The sequence below is a fragment of the Ursus maritimus genome, unplaced genomic scaffold (assembly GCF_017311325.1).
Source record: "Ursus maritimus isolate PB19 unplaced genomic scaffold, ASM1731132v1 scaffold_30, whole genome shotgun sequence".
NCBI classification, from domain to species: domain Eukaryota; kingdom Metazoa; phylum Chordata; class Mammalia; order Carnivora; family Ursidae; genus Ursus; species Ursus maritimus.
The window spans coordinates 8,771,974-8,785,332 of NW_024425564.1; the positions used below are offsets into that span (position 1 = coordinate 8,771,974).

General features: G+C 40.9%; 1 protein-coding gene across 1 annotated transcript; it reads left to right on the plus strand.

Moving 5' to 3' along the window:
* The first annotated feature begins 344 nt into the window (after positions 1-344).
* LOC103665104 (olfactory receptor 2B2) lies at positions 345-10,672 on the plus strand. Its single transcript, XM_008693024.2, has 2 exons — positions 345-727; positions 8,942-10,672. Exon 2 carries the CDS (start codon positions 8,964-8,966, stop codon positions 9,906-9,908), a length of 945 nt encoding a protein of 314 aa, XP_008691246.2. The 5' UTR covers positions 345-727; positions 8,942-8,963; the 3' UTR covers positions 9,909-10,672.
* Positions 10,673-13,359: the final 2,687 nt, after the last annotated feature.

Genomic DNA, 13,359 nt, shown 5'->3' on the forward strand with positions numbered 1-13,359 from the left:
AGTTTTCTTAAGATAAATTACACAGAGGTCCATTTAGAGAATTTACACATGGAATAAAGAATTCCTGATAGAAGTCACTGCATGCCTTTAGAGAACTCAGCGAGTAGCGGAGAAAAGAAAACGAATCCCAGTTCAACAGCAAAACAATCAAACTTTCTTGGGTACTTTAGTCCCCATTGTCATTACTTCTGTCTTAGAAAAAGTTGAGGATCTGCTCTCTAGAGGAAGTTTGCTGAGCAAATCGAGAGCAAAGAGAAATATCACTTCAAAGATCTCTCTCTCCCTTCCCATTGGGTATGTGGCTAATTACATAAACTATGGGGGAAGAGGTTTGCAATTCAGTGTTTGAGGTTTCCGCCAGAAACCAAAACAAACACCAATGCTGGTAGAGCAAAGACACCATACGTACTTCTATCCACTTTGCAAAACTGGTTAGGAAAACCCCTCTGAAAATAGCAGCTGATGCCCTCATTCCAAGTGAGGAATTACCTGAACGCCACACTCTGGTCGTCTGTGCTGCTCGTCCTTATCTTCCAGTTAACCCTGAACGGGACCTCGTGACTTACATGGAGTGTAACTAGAAGAAGCCTACTTAATGTCATCAAACCAGTTACACAACCAAGTAATTTATGAAGATGTCACTGTACCGGTGAACTTTAATTCTGTTTGAATTCAAGCCTCTTGGACACAAAGATAAATGGATCTGTCTCCAACGCTTAAAATGGAGGTAAGTAGAATACATTTCAAAAAAATTACTAAATTTGTGGCTCCTGGGTGGCTCAGTTGTTTAAGCGTCTGCCTTCGGCTTGGGTCATGATCTCAGGGTCCTGGGATCGAGTCCTGCTTCTCCCTCTGCCTGCTGCTCCCCCTGCTTGTGCTCTCTCTCTCTCTGTCAAATAAATAAAATCTTTTTTAAAAATTAATAAATTTATTTAGTATTACTTAGTAATATACTTATATACTGAGTAGAATATTACTTATACTTAGTAAAATTTGAATGTTCTAAGCACTCATCTCATAGCCTGTTTATATTTCACATCTCAGCAAAGACCAAATTATCTGCTGGGATAAATATGATTCATTCCACTTAAGCTTCTATGAACTTTTATATATAATGTTATTTTGAATATTGTTTGTAATCTCTACGGAAAAAAAGAACTTTAGTGCAGGTCAGTCTCCTACTTACTAGCTCTAAGACTTTGGGCAAATAACTTCTCTGAGGACATAAATTCAGTCTGCCTGCAAAATTAATCATTCATAAACAAGAAAAACTTTTTTTAAATAAACTTCTTTGTAAATCATCTTAAGCCAAGATACAATGCATTAGCTGTATGAAAAATTATTCCTAGTATTCTTCCTTATACTCCAGCAAGAAGATGGCATCTATGTGATATTTGGAAGCTTATCTCTGAGGCATAGGAGATAATTCGAGAAAACTTAAAAGTAAACAGTTTTTATGCTGATGGGAAATACCAACCCCGTAGGTTACCAGAGATAAAACTGACATCCAAAGTCATTAACTTACTTGCCGAATTATGCAACGACCTCTGGCAGGTTTGGGACTAAAATTCTTGCTCCCTCATAGGTAGCTTATAGAGATGCTTCTAAGGCTCTGTCATACCTTATCTTTTTGAACGTTCAGGCTCAGATAGGGGAGGGGAGAATGCAACAGAGCGATGACAGATAGAAGGTCCACCAATGCACAGGTTTAAAAGGAGCTGATGATATGTATTCATCTGGGCAAATATTCTGAACTATGGGTTAAGACATTCCCAGATGATCGCAGATAAAGTTTTGCTGATATCCCATCAGCTGCTTCCAAAATGCTCCTTCTGTTAACGCAGGTTTCAACCCAGATGTGCTCCCTTTCCAATCCCCTTGGTATCTCACAAAATCAAAATGTTCTGTTTTGCTGCCCAGTTGAACGCTTGCCACTCAAAGTGAGAATAACATTACCGCGAGATGCTGCGCATTGGGCTTTACTCAAAAGCAGAGGCATCTGCTCGGTGATCTTTAGGGCCTCAACAGACTTGTGCGTAAGCAGGAGAGCGATCAGGAGCGTGTCCGATACAAGTTCAGAGATGCAGATAAGAACTGAGGCTTCTGTTTGTTTGTTTTAGACGTTAGCAATTACTTCAGTCCTAACATTGAGAATATGCATCAGAATTCAGATTACTTGCAGCCTCTAGGAGGAATTACTCGGCTGAGGTCAGATGGAGACACTGTTTAGAGAGGGCTCTGGTTCAGGAGAAACTTCTGGCACAACAGCACAGAGGAGATCGACACGTATGGGGAGAAAGTCTGTGAGATGGAGGCTGGGAATGTGTGGGCAGGAAAATAATGAATTTTGAGACAATAAAACGATATCAGAAGTGAAACACACAGTGGCCTTGAGACATAACTGCCAGGCTTCCTAAGGTGTGATCTACATTACGGATATTCTGAGGGAGGGAAGAGGGTAAGAAGACATTTTTAAAACGTGAATATATTCTAGGGGCGCCTGGGTGGCTCAGTCGTTAAGCGTCTGCCTCCGGCTCAGGGTGTGGTCCCAGGGTCCTGGGATCGAGCCCCACGTCAGGCTCCTCCGCTGGGAGCCTGCTTCTTCCTCCCCCACTTCCCCTGCTTGTGTTCCCTCTCTCGCTGGCTGTCTCTATCTCTGTCGAATAAATAAATAAAATCTTAAAAAAAAAAAAAAAGTGAAGATATTCTAAAATTTTAAGAAGCATGCCCTAAGATTTTATATTAATTTTTTAAAACAAGCAATAAAAACACTAAAAAGTTCTCCTGTGAATTGAAATTTATATTTAGCTTTACAAATTGGATGAGCTAGAAGCGTTTATGAAGGTAACGTTCAAAGCCCCAGAGATGAGTGCATTTCCATGCATTCTTTCATTTTTTGAAAGTTGGACAAGCTTTAGCCACTGCTCCACTTTTGTTTTCAGTTAATTAGCCAATTACTTCAGAAATTATATACTTGTTGCCAGTTGTGCTATTTTGAGATATTTAAACCAATTGCCTTTCTTGTTGTTGAAAAACTCCCTAGGCTGATTTCATGTGGCCAAATGTCCCCATTGCAAAAATTTTAATTCAATTCAGGAGGGTCAGCTTGGAATTTATAGACTATTTTGCTCTTTACAGCTTCTGTTGATGCGGGATGCACGAATAGCCCAGAGCTCACTCACTGGCTCTCTCCTGTCACACACACACACACACACACACACACCCCTCCCTCAGATCATAGTCCAGTTTTCTAGCAAATATACTTGCTGATCCAATAGGAAATATATTATAGCTATATGTGGTTTTAAATAATTCCTCCCTAAAGGAATCTACCTTTTATTATCCTAAGAATTAACTTGAGTCTTTCCTACTAAATATCTAAAACTAGGGTGTAGAAATGTTCATGGAATAATGACATTTTGTGTTGGTACTGCAGCATACAAAATGGGCATTTACAAATCACTTTCATATTTAAGTACATTCCATTGAGGGGTAAGTAGTGAGCCCACTATGTGTCCAGCTCTCGGTTTTCATTCTTTCTCTATCACCAGCTAAATTCACAAGAAGCAGTCCTGAGATAGAGCAATGCACTTTTATAAAATAAAATTCTATGTACTTTGACATATTTAAAACGCAGAGGTAAACCGAAGTTCCTTAATTTTGCTCAAAGGCCCTCACTTTATGAAATAATCCATTGTTGGGAAAGAACAATCTTCTTCGTCTCCTTACAAGATCATTCACGCACGTTTTTAAGGAAAAATCTCTTTTGTGAACTGGAGTTGCCCATTGTTTTCCATTCCTTTAGAAACATAGTAGAATGTTGACATGTGTGTAACAGTAACAGAAACAGAGAATCAGCAAAGGTGATGCTCTGAAGTCAAAAGCTTTCAGGCAAGAAAACGGAAAATCACACGTATGCCTATAATCTTTTCTTAATTCTAAAATGCTGTCAATTGCAAGATGCTGAGGCTTGATTATGACAGCTTTTTGACAAAACAAGATGCAACACCACCATCTAGCGCATAGTTCTCTGAAAATGCGAACTACATTTGAAAGTCTGTTACGTAATGACAAAGAGGAAACAAGAGGCACTAACTGTAGCACTTTCTAATGGAAATAGATACATGCTTTGGCCCAGATCTGCTGGAGGGGGAAAGGCAAGCTCTGGAGATTTGCTCCCCGCCACCCCCATGCTGGTTTTAAACTTTCTGCGATAGTTACTGAGCTCCTGTTTTGTGTTCTTGAGGCTTTAGCACCCTTTAAAAAGACTTAATTGTCTGAAACAGAGACAGGAAAGAAGGATGGTAAGACTTAACATGAAAACCGCACAGGCTACATTAAGTTTTGTTTGGTAGCCCTCAGTTAGATATTAGTTAATCCAACTGTATAGACTTTCCTTCCCCAAATCTGCTGCTGGTACTGTCGCAGCTTGGGGTGGGGACTTTAGAGCACAGCTGGAAGACAGCCCACTGACTCAGTGCTCTTCACAGGGTCTCATGGGAGTAAAAGCGGAAAAAAATAATAAAAATAAAATAATAAAGTAAAAATAAAAATCTGAAAATCACAGGAATAATAGACTGATACGTAATTTATCCCGACACCGTCCGTGGGCCTGCGTCCGGTTTGGGAGACCTGCACACGGAACGCCCTCTTCTTGAGGAGAACCGGCAGTGGGCACGGAGGTACAGAATCCAGACAGAAGGGTCGTGCTGAGTTCCCAAAGCCGTGGAGCCCATTTGGTGTGGATGAAGTTGTCCTTTGATTTGAATTCATGCCAAAATAAAACTATTTCCATAAAGAGTATTTTAAAAATTATACATGACAAGGGAAACTCATTTTTAAAAAACTCATAGACATGAAGATGAGTCTAAGTGTTGAAAATCATAAACTCACGAACACCTGCTGCTCTTTTTTCCTGTACATACATATATCCCCAGAAGACCATAGACTCCTCTACACTAAGAGCTATCTCTTGTTCCTGTGTATCCTCAGGGTCTAACACACTTCGGTGCACAGAAGACTGGGCATAATTTCTTGAGTTGCTAGAATGTGCTGTCAGTTGCTACCAGGCACTAAGATGAAGCAACGGTGGGTCCTAACTTTCAAGGAGCTAGGAGGGTAGATTCGACCCATACAAGATACGAACGTAAGATGTAGACAAGATGCGTAAAGATACGTAAGTAATAAGACAAACCGAGAAGAGGAAAGTGTTATAGCCCACCTACAGACAGAAGTTGACTGGGAGTTCAAAGGAAAGAGACCAGTACGTGGGGAGACTCACGAAGGAGGCCAAATCTAAAAGTGATAGAAAAAATTGAGTCAGGGCTGGCTGGTAGGCTGAGTCCATAAAGCATCAACTCTCAGTCATGAGGTTTGCATTCAAGCCCCATGCGGGGAGCGGAGCCACTAAGAAAGAAAGAAAGAAAGAAAGAAAGAAAGAAAGAAAGAAAGAAAGAAAGAAAGAAAGAAAGAAGGTAAGAAATAATTATGGTAATAAATATGATTTTACGCCCCATGCGGGGAGCGGAGCCACTAAGAAAGAAGGAAAGAAAGAAGGAAAGAAAGAAAGAAAGAAAGAAAGAAAGAAAGAAAGAAAGAAAGAAAGAAAAGAAATTGAGTCAATGATGTGGCATTATTTTAGAAACAAATATGATAATAAAAAGAATTTGACATGAAAATAATTAGGTTTCCTGGAATATAGATATGGTTGAAACTGTTTCAAGGTGTTTTCTTTCATTCATGCAATATTATCTATCTAATAACTCTGTGCTTTTCCTAGGGGGGAAAACCCTTCTAAAATACTAAATGATATTATAACTATTTCATCTAAAGATATGCTTTTAAGAGGGGATAAACCTTTGAGGTTACTGTGTGTTTGGAAGATGAGTGAGAAGAAAGAAAGAAAGAAAGAAAGAAAGAAAGAAAGAAAGAAAGAAAGAGAGAAAGGAAGAAAGATGAGTAAAGCAGAGTATAAGAATTGGGTGCTCTCAGATCCATCAGACATCTTCCCTAACTGCTCTCGGGCCCATCCTTGTTACTCCCGATTCCACGCCCGTGCTGTCTGCTGGAGAAGTAGTTTCCCCTTCCTTGTGCTCTCACTGACCACAGAAAGCCGGGGAGGATGTCACATACGACATTACGCACGAACTAGAATGTTACATTGCTGATAAAAGCAGTTGATTACTTTTGTAAGTACTGAATCTCAGAGTGAGGGAGTCAGCGGATTAAGAAAGAATGAACTGATTCCTTTGTTGCGTCATCTTCATTACAAATGGCTGTTCCAGTCTCCGGCTGAGCTGGAGAAAGACACACCAGGTCTAGGGCTGGTCGGGGGGCTAATGGCCCATGTGAAGGAAAAAACACAGGGATGTGTCTCAGGGATGACGCGTCTCCTGCTCACTGCTCGGTATCATGGTTGGGGAGAACTTACACCTACCCAAACCGGGGCACTTCTGAGAGTGGAGACTGCTTTCTCAGAAACAGGACAGCGGGGGTGACCTCCGCAGTCCTGGGTAAACGTAAACTGGGGCATTTCTTCACCCCAATTATATGGACTTGAAGAGATCTGTTCAACAGTTGTGCAACTCAGGGAAATTGTGAGGTATGTGAAATCTGTCTTTCCATGGTGCCGTTTTTACTATTTTACCTGATTCTTAATTCCTGGGCAATGCTTTTTGGCCAACAAAATACAAAATACCCCCCCATACACACACATACACAGACACACTTCTTTTAGAGAAGCTCCTTGCAAACTCAGACTTAATTTTAAGAAAGTATGAAGAGTTCAAAAAAAAATTCTTATGAAGATTTGTACCCTCATGGGGATCAAAGTCTCAAACTAAAGCAAGGCCAGTCTGAGAGTAAACTACAGAGCACATTGGTGATTGGGGATATTTAAGAAAATGTGTCACAAGAGTAATGTCTGCTTATTTAAATCAGAACAAAAAACAGTTAAACTTACACAGAAAGCCTATTTTACTCTCACCCATCCCCATTTCCCAGGGGTAATACTTTCTCCTGTGTTCTTCAAGGTAACTTTTAATTCACATTGTAGTACTTGTCTGTGTGTGTATTATATATATGGGTGTGTATATGTGTATGTGTGTGTGTGTGTATATTTTTATATATAACTTTTTTTTTAAAGATTTTATTTATTCATTTGACAAAGAGCAGGAAAGAGCGAGAGAAAGCACAAGCAGGGGGAGCAGCAGAGGGAGAGGGAGAAGCAGGCTTCCCGCTGAGCAGGGAGCCCAATGTGGGGCTCGATCCCAGGACCCCAGATCTTGACCTGAACTAAAGGCAGATGCTTAACTGACTGAGCCACACAGGCACCCCCATAATGTCTTTTTTTTTTAATTAATGGGGTCATACTACACAAATGTTCAATAACCACCCTCTTTCACTTAAAGATACATTTGAACATCGTTTCAATATCTATATCTATGACTATGTATCTCAACTTTATCAGCTGAGAGAAAGGGGATATTGAGGGGGAACTAATAGTCTATAGAATACATAAAACAAAGTTAAAATACACATTGCTAACATTTTGATGTGCAAGAATAATAATGAAAAATTTACATTATGATATTGATAAAATAATGAAATAATTTCAAGTATCCTGTTAAGATTTCTTTGGCATGAATCATTTTTAGCAGGTAGAACGGACACATTCACATCTCTAGGAAATGCAAGGCTGTGAGTACTTTCTGCCCAAAGCATCTCAGAATTTCCACATCACTACCATCCTTTCCCGAACACGTCTATGTTTCTACGGGCCAGGCAGTTCACACTAAAAATCACACGCGTACTTCACAGCAGGTGGTTACTAGGGTCCCCATTATTCAGGTTGATGGTTTGGGGGTTAAGGAGGAAATGGGAAGCTTTCAATGGGCAACCTTAGGAAATTTCACATTCTAAAAACCATAAGTAATTCCTCTCTAAGCACGTCGGAGGCCCCGAATCACTCAAGTCCTTTCATCCACACTGCTCTGTTTCTGGGGGTCAGCGTCCAGATTGAAGGGTGTGCCTGTCTGTGTCTCACATCAAGACAACGTAGGAAAGCATCATCATTTTCACTCTACAAATGACGAGACTGAAGTTCAGAGGATAAGAAACAGGGGTAACGGGACTCGTTGGGCAAGGTGTGATCCCCGGCCTGCTACACTTCAAGTTCCTTATATTAAAAAATCCTGTATGAATTCTGAGCTTCTAAAAAGTAAAAGGATCTATCTCCTGGAATTGTGGCTGATAACTTGCTAGATACCGTCCACATTTTTTCTCAGGGTGGGAGGAGTGAGATTTAAACAATTTTAACTAATTTGCACAAAAAGGGAATCTCACTGGCATTAAGGAGAAATTAGAATAAATTCCAATGACAGGAACAATGCTAACTTATTTTTTTTTATTTTATTTGTTTATCTATCTATCTATTTATTTATTTAGAGTGGGTCGGTGGGGGGGCAGAAGGAGAGGGAGAGAGAGAATCTCAAGCACACTCCGCATTCATGGAGCCTGACACTGGACTTCAGCTCATGACCCTGGGATCATGATCTGAGCCAAAATCAAGAGTCAGATGCTTAACCCACTGAGCTGCCCAGGCCCCCAGAACTATGCCAACTTCTAACTAGGAGCAGGCATTGAGGCAGAAAGAAGTGAGGACAGCGAACTTGCAAAATAACACAAGGTCAAAGGATACAATCCGTGAATATGGAAACTGAAGACATGCTTTAAAAATTTGGCAATTCATTTTGCGAAGACACTGTTATAAACATAGAAGCACTTTTTAAATACTTGGAAAGATATTTGTATTTTTATCAATACATTTTTCACATTATTAATGCCATCAGTAATAATTTATGTCAATTTTTAGCAAAGTGATTATAACAAATTGACAGTAAATAAACATGCATTTATTAACTTGTGAGCTTTTATATTTCAGGGAACAAAGAGCTGAAGCACTGATGAAGAGCCAGGTGAACGAGAGCGTCCCACAGGAGTTCATCCTCCTCGGTTTCTCGGATCGACCATGGCTGGAGCTCCCGCTCTTTGTGGTCTTCCTGGTTTCCTATATCTTGACTATCTTTGGCAATCTGACAATAATTCTTGTGTCTCAGCTGGACCCCAAACTCCACACCCCCATGTACTTCTTTCTTACCAATCTGTCCCTGCTGGACCTTTGCTACACCACAAGCACGGTCCCGCAGATGCTGGTAAACACCTGCAGCGGCAGGAAGGGGATCAGTTATGGCGGCTGTGTGGCCCAGCTCTTCATGTTCCTGGCCTTGGGCTCCACTGAATGTCTTCTCTTGGCCGTCATGTCCTTTGATAGGTTCGTAGCTATCTGCCGGCCTCTCCGCTACTCAGTTATCATGCACCGAAGGCTGTGCCTCCAGCTGGCAGCCGCGTCCTGGCTTAGTGGCTTCGGCAACTCCGTGCTACAGTCCACCTGGACCCTCCAGCTGCCGCTGTGTGGCCGCCGGGAAGTAGATCACTTCTTCTGCGAAGTCCCTGCTCTGCTCAAGTTGTCCTGCGTAGACACAACAGCAAACGAGGCTGAACTATTCTTTATCAGTGTGCTATTTCTCTTAATACCCGTGACACTCATCCTTATCTCGTATGCTTTCATTGCCCAAGCGGTGTTGAGAATCCGGTCAGCCGAGGGCCGGCGCAAGGCGTTTGGCACGTGTGGCTCCCATCTGATCGTGGTGTCCCTGTTCTACGGCACTGCTATCTCCATGTACCTGCAGCCACCCTCCCCTGCCTCCAAGGACCGGGGAAAGATGGTGTCCCTCTTCTATGGGATCATCGCACCCATGCTGAACCCCCTGATATACACACTTAGAAACAAAGATGTAAAGGGAGCATTTAAGAGGTTGATTGTGAAGATCTTCTTAATCAAGAAATAGGAATGCTCAAATGGCAGGCCTTCTTGAAGACTTGAGGTTTATGCATTTTAATAATTTAATTGTCTCCAAGTTACCTTATTCTCACTACTCTTAAAAGAACCATTACAGTGATCTTCCTCAAATAAAATGTCATTGATAGAAAATTTATTTATTTTCTACTGCCCGAATATATTCATTGTACGAGTACCAAGAACTGGTCTGTTATGATCCCCTGAAATAGTGTGACCTTAAAATATTTAACATCTCAAGCTTTATACCCCTGGATTGTGTACTTGGGGAAGGTTAGACTCATGTGAGACGAGAGTAAAAGCTTAGTAGACAAGGCATTTTTATACACATGCAAATACGTTCACTGAGGCTCAACCCCACTTCTGTAGGAGATTTGACAGAAGTCCCTAAAACCATGCCCAGCCCCCTCCTCTTACCTGTAGAGAGAAGGTGAAGAGCCCAGCTTAAGTCATTAACACCAGCCCCACAACAACATAGTCCGAAAACCCACGGTGATTTTTCTTCCACGGTTTCACTAGATCTTCTATTTTCCTGCTTCTCTACTTCCCGCTTCTCAATTAAACTGTCCTATTCTAGTCCATCTCCCAAATAAAACTGTAGCTACATTTTAGACCTGACTCAAATAATTGTTTTTTGAAAAAAAGTTTTTCATGATTCTCTTACTGTCTATATTATCTCTCTCCTTTTAAATCCTAAAGCACTTACGGTCTAAATCATGAAAATGGCACGTTATATAAGGTCTATTACTTGTCTAACACACTCTTCTCGTGCAAGAAGCAAAGCTTATTAATTCCATGTTATTCCCCTGAGGTAGCGAAGACTGTAACTTATACTAATTCCACATGGCCTCCAGAGCTCATCAAAGGGCTGAGGAAAACACTTAGACACTGTGAGCTGGCTATTTGGTTGATCTTAGGATTTACGATTGTCACAGTGTAATCATCTTAACTGCCTCTTCCCTATCCTTCTTTTCCCAATTTTTTTCTTCCACTAAATATATCATAAAAACAGAAAATACAAGAACTAAGAAACGCAGTTAGCATGTTTCTTCTTAAGATCTTCCAACAGCAGCATAATACCTTTCTGCCTCAGTATAATTACAACACAACGTAATGGACCTTCAAACTTCTGAAAATGTGTCAGAACCACCTGGAGGGCTTTAAAATCCACACCCTGCCCCCAGATTCTCTAAGTTCTGGGTGAGAAAGAGGGCTGGAAATTTGCATATCTAATGAACGCCTATGTAATGCTGATCGGGGACCATATTTTAAAGACTGCTGGGCTAATATTGAAAATAAAAAAGATGTTTTGCTGAGTTCCTATCTTTTATCTCCATTGATGAGAAATATAATTAAAAGGGAAAATGGAAGCAAAACTCTAAAAGAATAGATTGAAGTATGAAAGGACATTCTCCAAAGAAAATGCATTCATATTTTGAAGTCTGAATAAATAATATACTGGACTTCCAGAGATAAATTTTGATATGAACTCAAAGTCAATGTCCCTGATCTTTAAAGAGTTGTGAGGAACAGCAGTGAAACCAGAGTGATGGCAATCGAGGTATTTTGCATTTTTAAAATGAGCCATTAATTGATTCAATGCATGATATAATGGTAAACTTTGAAGTAATACAATTAATACAAAATATATATACAAATATTTTACTATCAGTTTGTGATTCTTTTAAAAGTATACATTATATATTAAAATATGATAATATAAATTTAATATATATTTATTATTTAAATACATGTTAATGATTTAATATATAATTTTATGTACTATATTATTTGTTATTTAATGTAATATACTATTAGATATATTTAATATATCAGTAAATGTATTTAATGCATTATTTAAACTATATACCATAAATAACTAGAATCCATTTTGGTTTCATTCAGAACAACAAATACTAAACTAGCTTAGTCTATTTTTATGGAGGTACTAGACTGATATTGTTAGGGAATGTTATATACATATAACGTATCTCGATTTCTAAGAAGAATTTGCACACTTCTCATAGTTTTGTGTAATATGTGCAGTAATGACTAAGATGATAAAGCAATTCTATTTGCTCCTTTGAGGCGACCCCGGGGGGGGGGTGTGTGTGTGTGTGGCAGGAGCACGGGAGGTGAAGAATTCACCCAGGGCAGAACGAACGATAGAAGTTTACTGAACACCCTGCGAGGGTGCCGTGGGCAGGACAGCAAAGGAGAGACTCTGCCTGAGGCAGCGGTGAGGACCCACACTCACAGGGCAGAGTGAGGAGGTCTGGGGTACCTATGGAATTTCCCCCTTTTTGGTAACGGTGCCTAGTCGTAAGTAGCCCGTCGGTTAGTTGGGGCTGACGGCTATTTCCAGGCGGGTTGCTTAACGAGCCTGTTTGCGTTCAGCTCCACGGTCACTGTGGGCCCTTGTGCTTTGCTCAGGTTTCTGTTGTCCATGCCTATTGTCCAAAAGTGGCCTCTACACTATCTGCTTGTCAAACCTCCCTCGAAAGGTGATTCCTAAAACCCGACCAGTCTGGAAGGGAGGCACCGCTGTCACAGGAACTGTATTCATCCGTCCTACTAGAAAATGCACTTGCCAAGAACTTCTACGAACTCAAAGATGACAGCCACACTAGATTAAGAGGGACACCAAACTGAGAGAAACCGGTCATCCTATGGAAGTCAAGATAAAATTAAAAGGTGGAAGCCGTAAGTAAGTGGGTGAAACTGAGCACAGCTCAGTGCAGAGGTGCTCACCCCATCACGTACACAGGCTCGTAGGAGTACGAGCGGAGCGAGGCCCATAGCGTCTCCCCTGGGACCATCCTGCCAGCAACGTACCTAATTATCGGCTTCATTGCTGGCTTTGGCTCCAGGACTCAGCTTGGAAGAGGTGCACTATGAGACTAGAACAGCGCTGTGAACGGCAAGCGGAGGACCCCTGCCCCAGACAGGCCACTTTGTCACGTTGGTTACTTTAAATAAAAATTACTTAACAGTCTGTGCAAGAAGGACACTCTGCCCGTCTGACCGTCCTCCGTCCCTTGAAAGCAGGAAATATCTCCCAGAAAGTTACCCTCCCTGTACCAGCAGGTAGACGGGCAACCTTCTCAGCAGAGGTGGGGAATTAGGGCCAAGAAGGCTGTATAAACAGTCCTTCTTACTTCTCACTAATTACGACGGAGCCCAGATTCTGTTTAGAATCTCTCACTACTTGAAGTTCCCAAAGTTAAGCTTTCTTTGTCCTGTCAAATCCTCACAGACTTACTGTCTCTCTGTCTAAAATATATAAACACTGCCTGCCTCGGCCATTTCTTCAGGGCTCAATTTCATAATTGGGCCTCTATGTGCACGTAATAAAACTTTGGGGTTTTTTTTTTTTCTTTTGTTAATCTGCCTCCTGTCGATTTAATTCTTAGTCCAGCTGCAAGACCTTGAGGGTAGAGAAG